This window comes from Neopsephotus bourkii, unplaced genomic scaffold (genome assembly GCF_033783945.1).
Source record: "Neopsephotus bourkii isolate Nb327-2 ecotype Australia unplaced genomic scaffold, CSIRO-AGI_Nbou_v1 NB_1292, whole genome shotgun sequence".
Lineage (NCBI taxonomy): Eukaryota > Metazoa > Chordata > Aves > Psittaciformes > Psittacidae > Neopsephotus > Neopsephotus bourkii.
Window position 1 is genome coordinate 1,403,213 of NW_026901776.1, and position 20,367 is coordinate 1,423,579.

Here is a 20,367-nt window from a genome sequence, read left to right on the forward strand (position 1 = left end):
GTGCAATGCCAGAAAGGCTGCTCCACAGTTGTAGCAGGGAAGTGTTCTTTTCTTTGAAAATGTGAGTCCTCAGATAATAAATTGTAAGGATGTATCATCAGCAACTAAACTCTTGCATTAAAATAAGGCACGTTTTACTTTTGTTCAGCTGTCAAACTATGCATTTATTTGCTCCATTATAAACTTGTTCCAGCTTTACATGCCATCAACACTCATCCATAAATCGCTGCCAAGCCTGATTTCCAGTTTATGCAAGGTGTATTTACAACCGCTTCCTTACAGCACTAAGTTTGTCTTTAACCGCATTAGAAGTGCTGTCGGCATTTTAAAGACTTCTCCTAGATAAGGTGACGTTTCGTTTAGCTCTGCCTGGTACCAAACCACCCCCCAGTGACTACAGGGGCATCTAAAGCTACCGGTATTTAACGTCAGGGGAGCTAGGTGGCCAGGCTTTGCTTTCCTCATAAAGCCCGAAGTTTAAGAGCTGCCGTCCTCAGGCTGCAAAACGCAAACTAACCAGCTCCTAGGGAGAGTTTGCAGCCCGCTACTGCGGCTGTCGGCCCCAAGTCTGCGGGTACCGCTGCTCTCCGGCCACGCTCATCCCGGGGCAGAGAGCTCTGAGCGGGGCAGTACCCAGAGCCTCGCAGCCTCCCCCTGAGGCAACGCATGTAACAGGCAGGAGCACACCGCCCGCCCCTCTCTCCCGCTGTCCGCTCCCCCTCAGGCCGCTAACGGCTCCCGCGCGCGGGGCGGAGCTCCGCTGTCAAAGGGGTGACGCGGCGGCGCTGACGTTTCGGCAGCATGGCGCCCACGGGGCTGGCCGGACCCGACCCGCCGGGTAACGGGCGCGAGGGTTGGCGGGTGGGTGGAGGTGGTGCGTGGGTGCGCACACGCGTGATGTCGCCGTCCCATCCCCTCCCTGATTCAGGCGGCGGCGGGCAGGGTCCCGCCACGTGCCGCTTGTTGTGGGACCGGTGGGCGCTGCCGAGCGGCGTGTGAGGGGCCGGCGGGCGCCGCGGTCCCCCCCCTCAGCTCCTGCTGCTCGCCAGCTCTGGGCACACGCCGCAGCCGCGCTCTGGGGCGGTTCTGGCGCGGCGCTGTCAGGGGTTGGCAGCAGGTAGCGTTTGTAAAACCCGCGTGTGGCGGCTCGGCGGGCGTGTGAACGCGTCGCCCTGTGGTGGTGCTGGCGGCGGTGGCGGCGGCGAATAAGGGTGCTTGCTGCAGGAGCCGCGGCCGCCCAGGTGCAGAGCCGGTCCCTTGGAGTAGGCTTCGCTCTGCCTAGGAGGGGTGAGAGGACATTAGTTAAACCGGAAAAATAAAAACTAGCTGAGTGAGAGGCTGCAGCTTGGTGTGGGGAGTGCGCCAGTTGCTCCGGGGCTCTAAGGCAAAAGCGCCTTTTTGCAGGTTAAACGCAAGTCGCTGTAAGGGGAGAGAAATAAAATCAGCTTTAAGTTGGCATTGTTGGTGTCTTAAAATGGACAGTTCAGGCAGTGGCTGCTTTCAGTGGTGCTGCTACCTGCAGAGATCGCCAACACCTTGCTTTTTAGTATTTCTGAGGGAATGCCTGTTGCTGAACCTGTACTTCAGCCTGGGCTTGCATCCCTTGGCTTGTTAAACAGACCTGCAGTCCTCCTCACTGCAGAGCTGTGTAGGGTGTCGACTTCATAATCAACTTCAGTGGTCTGAGGTTTTTCCAGGTTCCTCTGGCAAAGAGGACACTGACCTGCCCTTTCTTCAGTGGTATTTAGGGTCAGGCCATGGCTAGTGACTGTCCTGGTGCTGCAGAACCACGTTTGGGTTGGCTGAGATAGGAAACATGGGAGGCTGTTTCGGCGGCAGCTTGAGAAGTAGTGGCAATGAGAAAAGTTCTGCTTGGATGGAAGCAAAAATTGTGTGGCGGAGGTGTTTGTGGAGCCTTTTGAACAGGCAGAAGGCAGTAGATGGTGGTGTGTACCTCTGGCAGTGATGCAAAGGACCAGTGTTCAGGAGCAGGCTGTCAGGAAGCTGATCGAAGCACTTCTCCCTAGCCTTTCAGCCAGTGGCAGGGCATGCCACAGAGTGAGACCACGTTGGTCCCGTGGCTGGTTTGTTTCCCTGTGGCTCGTGCCTGTAATACCTATCAATCTGTTGTGAACAGTTTAATGCTAAGAGATGGACAGTTGTAATTTAGGTGTGCTGCACAGTAGCTTTTTGAATGACAGAGAAACTTGTGTTTGGAACTGGTGGAGGAAATGCTGGTTTGCTGAATTGTAATGTATAAATGTGGGATGGCTGTGTTGACCATTAGGACAGATCAGTCTGGGAAATAAAGGGTTCCGTAAGTGCCTAAAGCTCCTCGTAGTTCTTCAATTTCTATTCTTTCACATTAATGTGACAAAAATACTGTAATACTGTCACAGCTGGGTTGATCCTTTATTAAAAGCTTTGGAAGCAACTTGCAGTCCTTTATTTCCTTCCAAGTACTTGTATACCAGAGTGTTTTATACTAAGAATAAATTCTTAATAGAAGTGTATAATCATAGGATAGCTAGGGTTGGAAAGGACCTTAAGATCATCTGATTCCAACCCCCTGCCACAGGCAGGGACATCTCACTCACACTCACTCATGTGGAGCCCCTGGTAGGCAACACACCTCCCTCAAGACCGGGTGAGCCCGACAAATGCGTGCCTCTGTGCCCCTCAAAGCCGAGTCACCTACTACTGTGACCCGCTGCTTTTTCCGGGAGGCACCGGTAGTAATGCTCTTTGCTGCTACATCAGCAGGTTGTTCCCTTGGTGCGGTGGGCGTTTCCTCGTTAGCCCCCTGCAAGAGCTGCAAAGTGGTCTTGGATGGGGAACGTCTGATTTTGGAAGAAGCCCCTTGCTTTTAATTGGCCTCCTCCTTTTTTGTTGTGTTTTGTTTTGTTGTTACTAGCTCCCTGGATTAACACCCTCCTCCTTTTCTGCATGCGCTATGTCGGACTCTTGTGGCCCAGGCACAGTTTGGGCCTGGAGCAAGCAGTCCTGTGCCCTCTCAGCTCCCCTGACACCTTTCAGCCTACCCACAGCGTCCTGCAGCTCAGCCCCTGCTGCAGGAGGAACTCCACCAGGGTGCACCGAGTGCGGCCCGGCTCCTTGTGCACCCTCGCCTCACAAGACCAGTGCAGGCACTCTCTAAACCCCGAGCTCTGCGCTGCTGCCTCCCTTCTAATCGGCTCTGTCTGGTGCCGGCGCTGCCACCGCCGGGACAGCCACAGCAGAGCTCCCAAAGCGGGCCCTAGCCCTGCGGTCTGCCCAGCTCATGCTGCCGGCGCCAACTGCGGCACCACACCCTGTTCCCGCGGCACCTGGGACGGGCTTTAGCAGCTCAGGGCGGGACCGTTTCTCTTGACGCCGCTCCCTGTGAGCTCCTGGTCTCCCCAGCAGCGCTGCCAGGTCCTGGGCAGGGGTTGGCGACGGCTTGAGGTTCTCTCGGGGGCTCTTGCCGCCGAGAACTGGGGCTCCTGGACGCGAGGTTTCCCCTCGCTCCGGGTTGAAGGCGTCCCCTCCGGAGCCTTGCAGTTCGGCAAATGACCGAGGTTTTTCACCTTTTGAGAATCTTTTCAGACATCAAAAAAATGTCTTTTTAAGCAAATCGTCAGCCTCGGTGTCAGTTTTTGTTTGTTTGTTTTGTTTTGTTTTGTTTATCCCTTCAGTTATGTACACATAGTGTTTCTGTGGGTTGAGATGGAGAAATACCATCTTGCATTATCCCCTAAGCCGTTTAGTTGCCGCATTGTGGAAATGTAAGAGTGCAGTTGGACAAAGTTTAGAACTGTTTAGAACTGTTAGAATGCCTGTAGGGGTGAACAACTGTACCAGAGAGACCCCGAATGCTATGCAGACTTACTTGGAAACATCTGTAAGATGCAGAAGTTGTTGTAGCTCATACAGTTTTTCCTTTCCAGACTAGTAATTCCCTTGTTCACATGGTCCCAAGCCCTTGGGGAAGTGAAGTAGGGTTTTAAGATTTTTTATTCTGTGTTCCATATCCCACTGACTTTTAAGCCACTGCTGCTGGGTCAGTTTTGTTCTTTCTTGGTATGGTCTGCTAAACTAGTTCCAGCCCTAGAACACTCTGTGGTAATGTGCTTTATGTTTTAAGTTTCTGTAAAGTGTAAACCCAAGGTAATTTGGCCTGGGTCCTGTTATCACTGCCCATTTCTTACGATTTCTGTTATAGCTGCAGAGGCAGTTCTTCTCTGGAGGGGAATCCATTTCACAAAGTTCGCCAGTGATCTTCCTAAACCAAATCTTAATCAACTTCTGGCTGAGCAGAGGTAGGAGTAGGGTTTGTAAACAAAAGACAAAGCAAACAAACAAAAGGCTGGACTGATTTTTTGCTGTTTAGGAATTTCTCCAAACATTTTTTCATTTATTTGGTAACAAACGCTTGTGCCCTCTCTGTGCTGGAGAGGGGAATTATGTGAGTTGAATGCTGAATTAAGATTATGGTACTTGTTTAGCAGAACTGACTCCCAGCTGCCTGGCTGCTTTTCACCCAAGGGCAGAGTTCAGCACTTTTTAGTATGGCTTTATAAATCATAAAGTTTTTTTTCAACTTAATTGATTCCAAGATCATCAACTGCAACAGATTCCCCAGGGCTGCCAAGTCCACCACTAAACCATGTCACTTAAGAGCCCCATCTGCATGGGTTTTGGACATTTCCAGGGATGGTGATTCCACCACTTTCTTGGACAGCCTGTTACAATACTTGACTACCTTTCTGGTGAATAAATTTTTCCTAATATCCAATCTAAACCTCCTTTGGTGCAGCTTCAGGCCATTTCTTTTTGTCCAATCACTTATTACTTGGGAGAAAAGACCAGCCGCCACTTTGCTCCATCCTCCTTTCAGGTAGATGTGTTACCATGACCAAATTGATCCTTTATGATTTCTGTGATCTTTGTCGGACCTCTTTTCAGGCTTTGTTTCCAACTTAAAAATTTTATTGCCAGTGTGCCAGAGCACAAGTTCAAGTAGTGCAGACTCCTAATGGAAGAAGAGTCAAGTGTTACCCATAAGAGGCACAGGTAAACTGGGGCTTGGTGGGCTTGGAGCTATGTCATCCATTTGTAAAATTTAGAGTCTGTGTACCTCTGGCACTGATGGCCACCTTCATGATTCCCATCTTATTCCCTGCAGCTTTTTGAGATGATACTGAATCAGCACAAATCTTGAAAGCTTCTTCATAAAAAGAGAGAAGACTTGAGGCAGATCTGCTCCTATGAGCAGAAACCCTTACACAGAAATAGCATCTGTTCAGTGAGGAAAGCTGTAGAGAAAGCAGATCAGACTACATGCAGTGCAGGATTTAAACCCATAGTATATATATTTCTTTGCTTTCCAGTGTGCATGAGAAGATAGTCAGGAGTAACATAGATAAGAGGGACAGAAGCCTGCAGAAAGGAAGACTGGTTCTATGAGAGCTCCAATGGCCTGGCTCAGCTGTCTGGGCTGCAGCTCTAGCAGTCCAGGAGTTGAGTCAGGAGGCTGCATTAAACCAAAAGCAAGCTCTAATATGTGTGTCTCATTGGGTCATAGGTCTTGCAGAGCATGTAAATTATGCTCCATGGGAGTCTGCATTGCAGATGTACTTTCAGATACAGATTTTTAGTCTTGCTTCTGACAGCCTTTAGCTCAAGGACTGATTTTATTTTCATGAATATTTTGATGGCTTAAAGTTAGTAGGTTTAAGCTGTTGTATAAGAAGATGCTGAGCCTGCCTGTGTGGTGTTAAAACTTTCAATTTGAAATGAGAGTGGCTTGCTTTTTTGTATTTTAATCTCCCTTCAAATTTTACATACTTGTTAGAGAGCAAATTCTATTTGGCTTCTCTTATTGCTGAGACTACGTCTGATTTAGAGCTCTTTTTCCAAAGTGTTGGTATAAATGTAACCTTGCAATACCTTACTCCTGGCCTGATCTTCTCTCCAGCATAATCATTTTTAACAAAACTGATGTCAAAAGAGAAGTTGCATTGCAAGAAGACAGAAGGAAAAAAGTCAAATCAGCTAGCAGTTGCCAGTGATTTTTAAGTACTACTGTTGCAAGTTATATTGAGATGTAAGGATATTTTTGTGCTTCAGAAATTACTCATTTTTGCAAGTGTTTTGATGATAGTGCCTAATCAAAACGCAGAATGGGTTTACTGAAACTGGCTAAGCCCAAGCTGAATGAAGGAGAGAGGTGAAGAGTAACACATTGTTCATCTACGTAGTTGTGACAGATAAGCGAGGTCCCATTCTTGTTAATCGGGGTTTTTGTGGTGATTTTTTTTTTTTTTTTAATGCCTCAGTTTATAGTTTTGACTTTTTGCTTGATGTTTGGGATGGGTTTTATTTGGCATCTTAAAGCTGTACAACTCTGCAACTTCATTCATAATGATAGCTCTGAAATGTCCATAGGTTTCTGTTTCAACCATCCTTAGACTTACCCTGTCTAGTACCGTATAATTAGCATGTGACTTGCCTGATTTGTTTTCTTCTGGCAGAGTAGAAGAACATCTTGCTGTGTTTGTGCAAAATAAAGCCCAGCAATTTTCTGTTGTTGGCTGAGTGGCATTTGCTCACTTAACAGAAGTACTTGGGGGTGTTGGTTGATGAAAAACTGAACATGAGCTGACAGTGTGCACTTGCAGCCCAGAAAGCCAACTGTATCCTGGGCTGCATCAAAAGGAGTGTGACCAGCAGGTCGAAGGAGGTGATCCTGCCCCATATGCTGCTCTCGTGAGACCTCACTTGGAGTATTGTGTGCAGTTCTGGTGTTCTCAACATAAAAAGGGCATGGAACTGTTGGAACAAGTCCAGAGGAGGGCCATGAGGATGATCAGGGGACTGGAGCACCTCCCATATGAAGACAGGATGAGAAAGTTGGGACTGTTGAGCCTGGAGAAGAGAAGGCTGCGTGGAGACCTCATAGCAGCCTTCCAGTATCTGAAGGGAGCCTGTAAGGGTGCTGGGGATGGACTCTTCATTAGGGACTGTAGTGATAGGACAATGGGTAATGAGTTAAAACTTAACCAGGGGAAGTTTAGATTGGATATAAGGAAGAAGTTCTTTACTGTGAGGGTGGTGAGGCATTGGAATGGGTTGCCCAAGAAAGTTGTGAATGCTCCATCCCTGGTGGTGTTCAAGGCGGGGTTGGACAGAGCCTTGGGTAACATGGTTTAGTGTGAGGTGTCCCTGCCCATGGCAGGGGGATTGGAAGTAGATGATCTTTAAGTTCCTTTCCAACCCTAGCTATTCTATGATTTTATGATTCTGTAAGTACAAAATCATTATTTAATCGGTTGAAGAATTGGTTTTGTTCACTTTATCATTATGGTACAGGCAATTAAACTAGTTGGTTTTTTTTTGTTTGTTTTGTTTCAGTAAAGTTCACTAGTTTCTGGTTTGCATTTGTGTACCACTTACAGTGTGGTGTCTGGTACTAAGGTGCAGCTCTTTGCTGCTGTTCAAATTTTGCTGTGGTGGAAATTGTAAGATTTTTCAGTGTTGGAGGCTGGCTTATATAGAGCATTTGTTGTTTGTCCTTGTGAACTTTTGATGCGCTTTTTTTTGTGTGCAAGTGACTGTACTTGGGTGAAGGACCAATTGAGTCCTTCAGACTTAGATGCAGCTGTTACCTGACATCAGGTGATTGGAGCTGTAGGTGAAATAAACCAATTACTGTTTGATTTCAGTAGAGAATTGGTTATTTTATTCAGTTTCTTAAATAGAAAGAGCTCAGATTGCACGAGTGTATAGATAGGGAATTTCAAAGCTGCTGAAATACTGGGTTTATTTTCTTACAGCAGATCTCCATAAAAGTGTGGAAGATGAAATTGAATCAATTCTGCAAGAGCGGATAATGGTTCTGGATGGAGGGATGGGTACCATGATCCAGCAACATGCCCTGTCTGAAGAGGATTTCCGAGGGCGTGAATTTAAAGATCATTCCAGGCCTTTGAAAGGCAATAATGACCTTCTCAGCATAACTCAACCTGATATAATTTGTGACATACACAAGGTAGGTGTTCTGATTTCTGCCTCTTCACAAGAGAAGGAAGGAAAATTGGGCCTGTGCACTCCCTTTTTCCATGCCACAGGCTGCTGGCTCTCCTGAGTCTTTCAGGAATAGGGAAGAGAATGCTAGGTAACCATGTGAAAAAGAATGAGCAGATCTGACTGTTCTGGTTGTGTGAGCACAGCATTCATGTCTTGGTTCCTGATGTCTCCGAGGCAGTGTTGTTTTTAAATCCCTTTCTGACTTATGGCCCTGATGCATTCCTATTAGTTGCAGATTCTGATTTATTTAGTTTTTCTTTCTTTTTCTCCTCCTCAACCAGCACTTGAAATGTGTCTAAGTAGGACATATTCTGGAATTCTGGATGCATGTTTCCGTAATTGTGTATTAAAGAGCTGTTAAATGTGGCAGCCTGAAGCAGGCCTCTCCACAGTTAATGACTATGTGAGCTTCCTAATGAGTATATATGTTTCCATATTCTCAGATTTTCCCTAGAATATTAATGTGTGGCCCAGAGAATAAAACAGTCTAGGGTTGATCATTAGAAATTTGCAAACAGATTTTTTTTGTCTTTCTGTCTTCAATTATACTTCAAAAAGCAACTTCCTAAATTGTGTATTTTTTGAGTTGCAGGTATTTATTGGTCTTACTGTAATAACTGGCACTTTTGAATAGCATGGCAACTTGTAGATGTTGGAACAGAGCCTTGCATCTGTTCTGGGTTTTTCCAATTATTTATTAAAAGATCTGTATTTAATTGACTACAATCATAATTGGTTTATGTCTATGAAACTTGTTATGTAGTCTGTCATTCTTTGGATTTTAAGAATGATGAGTTAAAAATTTCATGAGGAAATATTTGTATATTGAGTTCAGTCCCTAGACTGTCAATTGAGCTGTAGTGGTCATGAGCCTTGGAATTTCTAATAGCCTGTGGTTTTAATTCAGTAAGCGGGTTTAACAGTTGAATTTTGTAGGTTTAGCAGAGCAATAGTGAGGTGACTTGAGAATTAATGTATTGAGTCCCCATGCCTGCAGCGACCTTTTGAGTCAGGTGCTTTATGAGCCGTGGGTGATGACTTGGTATTTTACAGCTACCGGCTGTTATTTCTTCTGAGAATCAGACATAGATTAAATTGAAATAGATTAAAATATTTCTACAAAGTAACTGTAATCCCACTATATGTATGGTTGATGGTGGGATTTTTTTGTTGTGTTTGTTTGTTTGTTTTTTGCTTGTTTGTTTTGGGTTTTGGTTTGTTTTTTTTTCCTTAATGCCACTTTGACTCATTTACTTAATGAGTCAGATGTCACAGGTATCTGTAACTTGAAAAGTAAATATTGGACCTCAGCTTGTCTGACAAAGCTGGTAAGAGAGGGGATGTATTTTCAAAGGCAAAAATGATCTTCCTGCTTTTAGCATATTATTTACTTTATGGTGGTAGACAGTATAATTGAAGGGCTTTTGCTAAAATGATAGATCTGAACTAAACAAAAGCTGGTATAAAGCTGCACACATTTAACATCTTTCTTTAGGTGGTTTTCAGAAACTTCATTACTTGGTTATTAGTGTACACACAAGACTTTGTATATTTCCATATACCTATTTGTAGGTGTTTCCATATGTATCCAGGAGGACTTGAGAGAAAGCATAGTTTGCAGCAAAACACGTTTAAAGCAATTTAATTGTTTTCTGCTGTTGGATCAAGACTTTATTTGTCTTGTTGAAGCTGCTGTGCTCATCTGCTTCTTGCAGGAAAATCCAAGTGGTTTATTTCTTAATGTTTTTTTCACTTTTTAGCATTTTAGCATTTCTCATAATTTTCTTGAATATGCAGGGGTCATCTAAGGGTTAACATGATTAAAAAGGGGAATTAGGGAGGGAGGAGTGCAGCTGATAGAGGTTATAAAACCACAGGCTAGGATCTGAAAAGGTATTTCAACTTGCATTGATTTCAGGTTACTTGGTTAGGAATTAGAGAATCAAAATGGAGCAGAAAGCTTAATTGTGTTGAGAATCTGGGCCATTAGTTAAAGTTTAAATGTGATCTGCACAAAGCATAATTCCATTAAGTTTATAATCTGTCCCAGTATGCTCATGTGCTGTACAGCTCCTTTCAGAGTGTTTAAATTCTCTAATTCTCTGTTGTTGTTTAACTGGTGCCTTTTCTGAGTTTGCCCACAGCAGCCCTTGCTTGCTGATGGCATTTGGACTATGTCTGACCATGTCTCTGTGGAAGTCTAGAGTGTGCTGCAGGTACTGGACTTGGTGGTAGAGGTGACTATATAAATGTCCCCTGTTAATAGAAAGTGTGGCTGACACAAGCACCCCAGAAATTGGTTACGTGGAAGACTTCTGTTGCTTTGGCCCTGTGCTGTTGAGTAAGGTGTTCCGAGTTTGATCTCCTTTGAATTAGGAGATGATTTGTGACTTTTTGTCAACTGAACAACTTCGATACAAACTAGATGTGTTGCTTTCATTCCATATCTCAGATCTGGAGGTCTTGGAGTTTTTTTCTTTCATGTCTTGCAGGAATACTTGCTGTCAGGTGCTGACATCATTGAAACTAACACTTTCAGCAGCACTCGAGTTGCACAAGCTGACTATGGACTTGAACATTTGGTAAGAATGCTGAACTGTTGATACATTAAAATGTTAATAAAGATTTCTGTTTTAGCAGCCAAGATTAGCTTAGTCCCAGAGTACATTGCTGTTCTGTTTATTGACTGTGTGCTGCATCTTGAGCCATGTGATGGTGTTGTAGCTCACTTCCACTGCTCTGGACAATTGTACTTGCTGTGTATTGTAATCATAGCGTGCCCCTTGTTGATGAAGGCACAGACAATAATAATTTGGCCTAGATTTTGTTTGAATATTCACAGAATGCTGCAGTTCTGTTTAAGAGGATGTTTTGCTTCAGTCCTTTCAATTTACTCAATGCTACACTTGGTAGCATTTGGTTATTTGTGTCGTTTTTGTGCTGAATATGTAGAAGTCCTTTCAAGCTTGCATTTGTCATTGCATTTGATTCTGTGTTCTGTTGGTTTCAGAATTTGAGAAATAAGTGAAAGAAAATACTTGGAAATATGCTACTTGAATATAAAGTGAATTGAAAAGTATGTTAATTTTGTCCTCAAAGTCCTGGTTTTCAGCGTCTGTTAACTTCAGCAGGATTTACCTGGTGCCCTACAGAATGAAATGTTATAATAAGCAGCTGTAGGCTGGGGCATACGTGAGATGAGACCATGTAACTGTTGCTGAGATGCATAGATCTGTTCCTTTTAAAGCTTTGTAATAGTGCTTACATGTATTTGTATGACTTAGGCAGCCTTCAGTGTACTGTGAGCTACTGAATGCAAGTGCAGTGTTTCTTTGAGGATGAGTTATGTTCTACAAATTAAAGGTTACTTGGTAATTTTTGTAATTGTTCTAGGCGTATAGGTTAAACAGAGTCTCTGCACAGGTGGCCAGAAAAGCAGCAGATGATGTAACTGCTCAGACAGGTAAGCAATATTAGCTTTAATTTCTTGTTCTTTTGTGGTTTTGGCTGTCTTGTTACAATCTTTGAGAAGTTGCTAAACAGAGGATAGCTTGGTGGTTTATTTCACAGGGACATGCAGATATTTACACTCTTCAGTTTAGACACAGGAGCAGTTTTGCATAGTGCACCAATTTGAGCATGTTTTCAGGTTCTGACCCTTTACTGTGTTCTGCAGGGATAGCTATCCTGTGCCCTCCTGTTTTAGACTGCAGGTGATACATGTATTCCAGATGTGTTGTAAGTTGCTTAGGTTTGTATGGCACAGGTCTGTACTTCAGAGATGGGATAGCTGATTGTAGGTAAATGTGGATTACCAGTTACTCCTAATTGTTTTACTTTACTCAGCAACTACTAAACTGCTCTTAAGTTTGTGACTATCATTTGTAAATGTGCACTCATTTTATCTTCAAGGCTTTATATGAGAGGGTTACAGCTCATTCACATTGCTGTAGACAGTGCTGTCTTTTCAAAGACAAGTAATTTCCTCCTGTATTCTAGCATCAAACTGTATTTCAAGTTAACAGTGGACAGTGAAAAGAGTGCAGCGAGCTCACTGCTCTGGACTTCAAGAGAGCAGACTTTGGCCTCCTCAGGAACCTGCTTAGTAAGGCTCCATAAGATACAGCCCTAGAGGGCAGGGGAGCACAAGACTCAAGGACCACCTGTTATAAGTTATAGGAGTGTTGCATCCTGACTAGAAGAAAGAGCAGCAGGAGGGCCAGGAGACCTTCTTGGATGCATAAGGAGCTGCTGAGGAAACTTTGAAGGAAAAAAGAGGCTTATAAAAGGTGGAAGCAAGGACAGGCAGCCTGGGAAGAATACAGGGATGTTGTCCGGAAAGCTAAGGACCAGGTTAGGAAAGCTAAGGCCCAGTTAGAATTAAACTTGGCTAGGGATGTTAACGATAACAAGAAGGGATTCTGTAGCTACACTGCAAATAAAAGACAAATGAGGGACAACATGGGCCTTCTCCAGAAACAATCAGGAGAACTGGCTACCCTGGATTTGGAGAAGGCTGAGGTTCTGAATGACTTCTTTGCCTCGGTCTTCACTGGCAAATGCTCTGACCACACCACCCAAGTCTTGGAAGGCAGACTGTGAGAATGAAGACCTTGGGCCCACCGTAGGAGAGGATCTGGTTCGAGACCATCTTAAGAACCTGAATGTGCGCAAGTCTCGTGGGACCTGGTAAAATCCATCTGTGGGTCCTGAAGGAGCTGACGAATGAAGTTGCTAAGCCACTGTCCATCATATCTGAAAAATCATGGCAGTCAGGTGAAATTCCTTGACAAATGGAAAAAGGGAACTGTAACGCCAATTTTTAAGAAGGGGAAAATGGATGACCCAGGGAACTACAGACCAGTCAGTCTCACCTCTGTGCCTGGCAAGATCTTGGAGCAGATTCCCCTGCAAGGCATGTTAAGGCACAGAAAAAACAACAAGGTGCTTGGTGACAGCCAGCATGGCTTCACTAAGGGGAAATCCTGCCTAACCAATTTGATGGCCTTCTATGACGCAGCTACAGAACTGATGGACAGGGTTGGACAGCAGTTGATGTCATTTACCTGGTCTTGTGCAAAGCATTTGATGCTGTCCCGCATGACATCCTTGTCTCTAAATTGGAGAGACGTTAATTTGACAGATGAACCACTTGATGGATAAGGAACTGGCTGGATGGCCACACGCAAAGAGTTGTGGTCAATGGCTCAATGTCCATCTGGAGACCAGTAACAAGTGGTGTCCCTCAGGAATTGATGTTGGGACCAGTCTTGTTCAACATCTTTGTGGGTGACATGGACAGTGGGATTGAGTGCACCTTCAGCAAGTTTGCTGATGACACCAAGCTGTGTGGTTCGGTTGGTATGCTGGAGGGAAGGAATGCCATCCAGAGGGATCTTGACATGCTTGTGAGGTGGGCTGATGCCAACCTTATGAAGTTTAACCATGCCAAGTGCAAGGTCCTACACCTGGGTTGGAGCAATCCCAGGCACAGCTACAGGTTGGGCAAAGAAGAGATTCAGAGCAGCCATGTGGGGAAGGACCTGGGGGTGTTGATCGATGAGAAAATGAACATGAGCCAGCTTCAGTGTGTGTTTACAGCCCAGAAAGCCAACCGTATCCTGGGCTGCATCAAAAGGAGTGTGACCAGCAGGTCGAATGAGGTGATCCTGCCCCTTTACTCTGCTCTCATGAGACCTCACTTGGAGTATTGTGTGCCGTTCTGGTGTCCTTAGCATAAAAAGGACATGGATCTGTTGGAACAAGTCCAGAGGAGGGCCATGAGGATGATCAGGGGACTGGAGCACCTCCCATATGAAGATCGGCTGAGAAAGTTGGGACTGTTGAGCCTGGAGAAGAGAAGGCTGTGTGGTGACCTCATAGCAGCCTTGAAGTATCTGAAGGGGGCTTATAAGGATGCTGAGGAGGGACTCTTCATTAGGGACCGTAGTGACAGGACAAGGGGTAATGGGTTAAAACTTAACCAGGGGAAGTTTAGATTGGATATAAGGAAGAAGTTCTTTACTGTGAGGGTGGTGAGGCACTGGAATGGGCTGTCCAGGGAAGTTGTGAATGCTCCATCCCTGGTGGTGTTCAAGGCGGGGTTGGACAGAGCCTTGGGTAACATGGTGTAGTGTGAAGTGTCTCTGCCCATGGCAGGGGGTTGGAAGTAGATGATCTTTAAGTTCCTTTCCAACCCTAACTATTCTATAATTCTATGATTTGAACCGTGCTGCTGCTTCTGTCCCGAAAACACCTTACTGATGTGCTTCTTAGTATCATAGCCAATAAGTGTTCATAGGCAATATGATTTGATTTGCCAAATGAAAAATATTTGAAATATACTTTTAAAAAAGTGGGTTTTATGAGCACATGCCAGAATATTCAGGTCAGGTTATGTGGTGAAAAATGCCACGACAGTTCTATGCTGTGCATTTAGATTAATTGAATGAAGCTTCCTGTGTCAGAGACAAGTGATACTTAAAAGAAAAATTGAGCCGGTTGCCTTCTTTGTAGATGTTCTGTCTGGTGTGTATATGCTGAACATCTTGTTGAATAGGATTAAAGCACAAGTCAGCTGGGCTCGTAATCTTGTGTAGAACAAACTCTTGATTTGAGACAGGAGTTTTGTGTTTTGTAGTCATCTCTGAATTATATCCATGCCTTGTTGTCTTCGGGGGATTTTTACATTGACATGTCTGTCATTGTAAAACCAGAGGTAGATTATCTTGGTATTTTTCTTTTTTATTTAATCTTCCCCCTCTTCTCCTGTCTTCATTTAGGAATTAGGAGATATGTTGCTGGAGCCATGGGTCCAACAAACAGGACACTCTCTGTGTCACCATCTGTGGAGAGACCAGATTACAGGAACATAAGTAAATGTTTCTTATCATGAAAATATTTAACTTAGTGATGGTCTTGAAAGAGGTAGCTCCAGATGAAATTAACATAATTCCCATTTTACAGCATTTGATGAACTGGTTGATGCTTATAAGGAACAAGCCAAAGGACTTTTGGATGGAGGAGTTGATATCTTGTTAGTGGAAACCATATTTGATACAGCCAATGCCAAGGTGAGGCTCCTGGAAAAAAAAACAATGTAGTAATATAAGTATTTTGGGTACTACCTAAGGAAATTCAGTGTAGTGGTTGTAAGAGGTATCAGGTGCTGGTTACGAAATACATGAAAAGACTCTTCACTTGATTGCAAACAGGTAGAATATAAGACGTTTTTTTAATCAACTTATTCCAGAGTTTTCCTTTGTCTTGTAGTATGTGCTGTTAGTATGTTTCTGGCTGCCTGTGCTAGTTCTCCTCTTATTTCCAGAAGCTCCAAATGCATCTGATGTTTGTATTTTTGAGGGTAAGCATGCCTGTCTATTGTGATTCACACTGGAGAGGAAATGTCCAGTGCACTTCCTCTTGTGAGACAGGGGGTTTTGCGAACTCTCACACTCTGCCATCAGCTTTAAAAAAGAACGAGTGGAAGTAGAGAGTTAAAAGGACAAAATAGGAAGATGTGGAAATATGCCACAGTTCATGTGATTTTTGAAACCTCCTTTATTAGATACCTGCTTAGGGCAAGTGGTGGAGGTGTTGGGGGCTTAAAACTGTCTTGCAATTTTACATGGAAAAGTCTAGCTGGATATGCACACAGCATTTCTTAAAACTTTTGCCACAAGCTAATTAACATGTGCAGTGGCATGACTTGTGCTTTGCAGATTTGACCAGATTTCTTGGAGGTTTGGGTAGCATTCTATAGCTTAACATAGTGCTGAGCTTGTGTTCACATGCAATTTTCTTACTCTAAGGAGGCAGGAAGTTTACAGGGCTTTCCTAGGGGTCACTGCAGTCCTTACTGTTAAAATTTGTGGTGGTTAGAATCTTCTGCAAACTGCATGTCTAAACAGAGTTCAAGGGCAGTGAATGTCCTGAGAATAGCCCATACAACTGTGTTTGAGGTGGTGGTTGTGCTGCAGATGTGAGGGAGAAGTGCATGCTGATGTTATTTAGGTTTCAGACCAGTACTGGTCTTAACTCGGTTACTTCCTTTCTACTTGTTATCAGAATGTGTTTTGGAATATCCATTTAGGGGTAAGGGTAAGGTACAGTCTTGAGTGTAGTAAGTAAGCAAACCCACACAAACAAAAAATCCAACAAACTGAAGAATTTCCCAAATGTCCATTAATGTTTTGCAACTTATTCTTCTGTAGGCAGCTCTTTTTGCACTCCAGATGTTGTTTGAGAAAGAGTATGCCACCCGACCCATATTTGTAAGTATATATTATTTATTTAATATTTGACATATACTTAGGCTTGATTTGCAAACTAGGTAAGGTGGCAGTTGATTAAAGTGTTTTGAAATGGAGGAAATATATGTATTGGAAACTTACTTTTTTCACATTATTCTTAAAAACACTTGATGTTCCACTGCAGCAAAAGGAATAACTTGTTTTTAAGGCCAGCCCTGTTCACTCTTAGCCCCCCCTGCAAGTTTTTCTGTTTAGGTTGTGCCTCAGCACTTTGAGTGGCGCACAGATCCCTCTGCTTCGACTTTTAGCAGTTCAGCTGTTGAAATATTTTTTTTTTAAATTGAATTATTTTCCTTTCTCTGTGTTCAACTGATATTTAGGTTTCTGGAACCATTGTGGATAAGAGTGGACGTACCCTCTCAGGCCAGACAGGAGAGGCATTTGTCATCAGTGTTTCCCACAGTAAGCCCCTTTGGTAAGGAAATGTATCTTTCTCGTAGTAAGTTAACTGTAGATTGTGATTCTTATCTATTTTACCCCCTTGCTTGCAGCTAAATGGAATCTATACTAACAGTGATCATACTTAATCGTGTATTGCTAATATGTTCTACTATCATTCCCTTAGCAGAAATTATGTTTCCAAAGAACACTGAATTTTTAAAACATTGCTCTAAATAATCTGGGCTTTCGTGTTTGCATCAGCTGCTGAAATAACAATTAAGTCAAAGCGTTAAAAAAATAATTCTGAAACTGTAGTTTGCTGTCTCCCACTGTCTCAGGTTGTGTGAGGAACTAATTCCTGGTATGTGCAAGGTTTACCTCTCTTTCTTAGAGGGAAGCACTGCCAGCTCAGAATATTCTTCAAAGAATAAATCATAGGATTTCATTTCAGTGTCTTATTTACTGAACTCCCACAAGCATATATGTATTCCATGGGTGTTTTTCTCAAGGATGTGCATTGTGTTGATAGCTCCTAATGCCTCCATTTACTTGCAGTCTTTTCTGTCCAGGCAGAAAAGTTGAAAAAAGTATGAGATTAAGATCTGTGAAAGCACATAATATAGCAGATTTTGGTCACTGTGCAAGGTTTTGCACTTTAATTTGACTACTATTCCCTGTTTCTCTGTTCTTCTCAACTTCTATGTCCTATTATAACTCCTTCTTGCCTTCTCTTCCCTCTTTGCCATTTCTTCTCTCTGCTTGGTTCTTCGTATGAAAACTTACACTGGAAATTGATGGGTTTTTTTTCTAGAATATTCTAGTTTAAGACATTTAATTCACTGTTAGCAATGCACACCATGCGCATTGTGATGAGCCATTGTTTGTTTTTACAACAAAATTCCAGCTAAAATGTGCAATCTGTCATCTTGGTAATACAAAAGCAGAAGACTGCATTCACGGCTTTCCTGACTGCCCTTGAGGCTCCACTTTCCCAGACCAGACGGTGCTCCAGAAGTAACATATGGAGCCTCTTGGAACAGGATGATAGTTGACTCCTTCTCTCAGCATCACAGCCTAGTCATCCGTTCTTGGCATGAGTCTGTCTCAGATAATCTTGTTCATAAGTCTCTTGCCTTTGAAGAGAAGGGCACTGGAGCAGAAATCAGGAATTTATTAAACCATATTTTATAAAAGCTACCTTACGGGTTTGAGTCCTTTGGCCTCTTTCTCATTTCTGCAAAAGCTACTATCCAGCACTGTGGCAGAAGCGTTTTAGTTCTGGGAGCAGATTGCATTTAATGTTTTTTCTCTTGCCAAATTGGTACAGAGTGGCTTTAGGGTTGTGAAAAAGCTGATTAATAGTATTATCCTAGGAATCATGTTATGCATGCTCACACATTTCCATTTGGGTTTTGTATGTTCTGTTTAGCGTGATGTGTTGTCTTTAAGACAGTTTGGTTTGGAGCCCCTCCTCCCTCCCTCCCAAAGTGTATGCTTTGCATCTGGTTGACACAGGTAGCTGAGAAACTTGTGAACTGTGCTTAGTAAGTGCTGAAAGATGTGTGGCAAGCTGCTTGCTATAAAAGGTGCTCAGATGTGTCATGAGTTCCCTTCATGTTCTTTGTGATACTGTAATTGTTTCTTTTGTGGTAGCATTAGGAAGACATAAGCAGTGTTTAGGGCCCTAATGTGGTGTTCTGGTCCCAAGGGTGCTTTGCAGCCTTAGCTTTCACAGGACCGATGTGTGGCTGGTGTGAAGAGATGAGCAAGGGAGGGAGGTGATATTTTAAGATGAGAGTGTGATGGTTATTACACTAGAGCAGCAGTGACAGCATACCAGCAATCTGATTGAAGGCTGCTAGCTTTTAACAGTTAACGGTTTGCTTTACTCAAATGTTTTCTTTCATGGTACTATTCAGTGCTGTGGGGAGATAATAACATCCACAGAAGATACTTTTCTGGAATGAAATGTGCATGACTGTGTGTAGTTTGTCTTGGCAGTTTTGAAACAGGTAATGCTTGGAGAGTGTTCTGTTCATAGATATATTTGTCAGCAATCCCTGTGTTGGGTAATCATTCAGGCAGTCTGGAGGGCCAGTATGCTGTAAGTCAAGCAAGAACATCAAGAAGTGCTTGTTTGCTGAGTATGTTGGCTGCTTTTACAATATCTCTCTAGTAAGGTAAAGTAAAGAGAGTGACAAATGAGTTTGAATTCAGAACCAGAGACTGATTTGGTATTGATGCGCAGATTGACTCCACAACTCATTAAAGTTGTAAAGTAGGTATGCTTTTTATTCAGCGATGAAACGCACGGGGATAATTCCTCAAAGTCATGCGTACCTCAGTATTGTTTCCCTCTACATTTATAAGGTTGCACCATACGCCTATACATATTCATGTCCTATCCCCTCTTCGTATTACAGTGAGCTAGAAGGTCCTTTTCGCCTGCGCAGTGCCCCCTCTGGTCATGGGCAGGGGTCTCAAGATGAAGTAAATGAGTCTTCCTCCTGTGGGTAGGGGTCTTCAAGATGAAGTAAATGAGTCTTCCTCTTCTTGAACTTTTCACCTTTTAGTCCTCACGTATGGCCTTAGGGTTTGGTCCCAGCCATAGACCATCTGCTTCTCCCCCTTAACAGTAGATTCAGGCATCTGCTTTTCCTTATCAGTAGCTGCTTATCAGTAAAATCAGGCGTCTGCTTTTCCTTGTCAATAGAACCAGGTGTCTGCTTTTCCTTATCAATAGTTAGTGCCTTTGTTCTGCTTAGTAGGCATGACAGGTACAGACAATACCTTTGATTAAACAATCGAATTCCTCTACCCCCCTTGTAAAACCCCCTTGTACAACCCTCTGCATCAGTATTAAATATGGAATAGAGAGATGAAGCTGCTTAATACAGGAAGGAGTTTAAAAAGAGGGCATGGGGAGTGTGAGCTGAAAGTTTGTGAACAGAATGACTCAACAGTGGGAAAGACATTTGCATCTGATAAGGATGGTCTTGTTAACCATTTTTACCTTGCTTTACTTTGAAAATCCTGAGAGATGAGCCCCACTTTGAAGTAAATTCCAGAACCTCGTTGCTGGAATTAACTGTGTATTCCCTGTGTATGCTGTTTGCATCCAGGAGAACTGTATGAAGGATTTAAATGTATGTAAATACCAAATAGGGAAATGGGAATTAAAGGGTTCTTTTAAAACTTTTCTGTTTAAATGGAATGGCCTGTATGAATGCATTACAGAAAGCACTTCAAAGGTAGAGCTGGCTGCTTCAAAAAAACAAACATATATGCCTACCTGCCCCTAGAAAAACCCAAATCAACCCACCACTAAGCTATTGGAAGAAGGGGTTTGTGTATTGTTTGGTCTTGGTATGTGACTGTGTGCTATTCAGGGCCCTGCTTTTGGATGTTGCTGTGAGTCCTCAGATCTCAAGGATTTGTCATTCTGTCCAAAATTGACACTGGCTGCAAGCATCTGCTGCTACGACTTGTGAAATTACCAAGTCTCTGCCTACTCCTTGGAATAGGGAAGGAGGTCAAAAACCATTTTGTGCTTCCAGTCCTGTGCAGGGATTTGTTGGTTTTGTCTTCTGGGAAACTACGTGGGCAT

The 20,367-nt window shown here is 43.5% G+C and overlaps 1 protein-coding gene across 8 annotated transcripts in view; it reads left to right on the forward strand.

Annotated features, from left to right (window-relative positions):
* The first annotated feature begins 775 nt into the window (after window positions 1-775).
* The window catches only part of MTR (5-methyltetrahydrofolate-homocysteine methyltransferase), a 54,344-nt gene continuing 34,752 nt past the window's right edge, over window positions 776-20,367 (forward strand). For 6 of the 8 annotated variants that reach the window (XR_009727288.1, XR_009727290.1, XR_009727289.1 and 3 more), the window contains exons 1-8: window positions 776-838; window positions 7,815-8,029; window positions 10,560-10,649; window positions 11,461-11,530; window positions 14,850-14,942; window positions 15,034-15,140; window positions 16,281-16,340; window positions 16,700-16,794. Coding sequence is in view for 5 of the 8 variants with exons in the window: in XM_061365719.1 (XP_061221703.1) it covers window positions 802-838; window positions 7,815-8,029; window positions 10,560-10,649; window positions 11,461-11,530; window positions 14,850-14,942; window positions 15,034-15,140; window positions 16,281-16,340; window positions 16,700-16,794 (767 nt within the window). In the remaining 3 variants the exon portion in view is untranslated. Of the gene's footprint in view, window positions 839-7,814; window positions 8,030-10,559; window positions 10,650-11,460; window positions 11,531-14,849; window positions 14,943-15,033; window positions 15,141-16,280; window positions 16,341-16,699; window positions 16,795-20,367 lie in introns of those variants that run through there. The other 2 variants (XM_061365715.1, XM_061365716.1) reach the window with 2 other exon arrangements.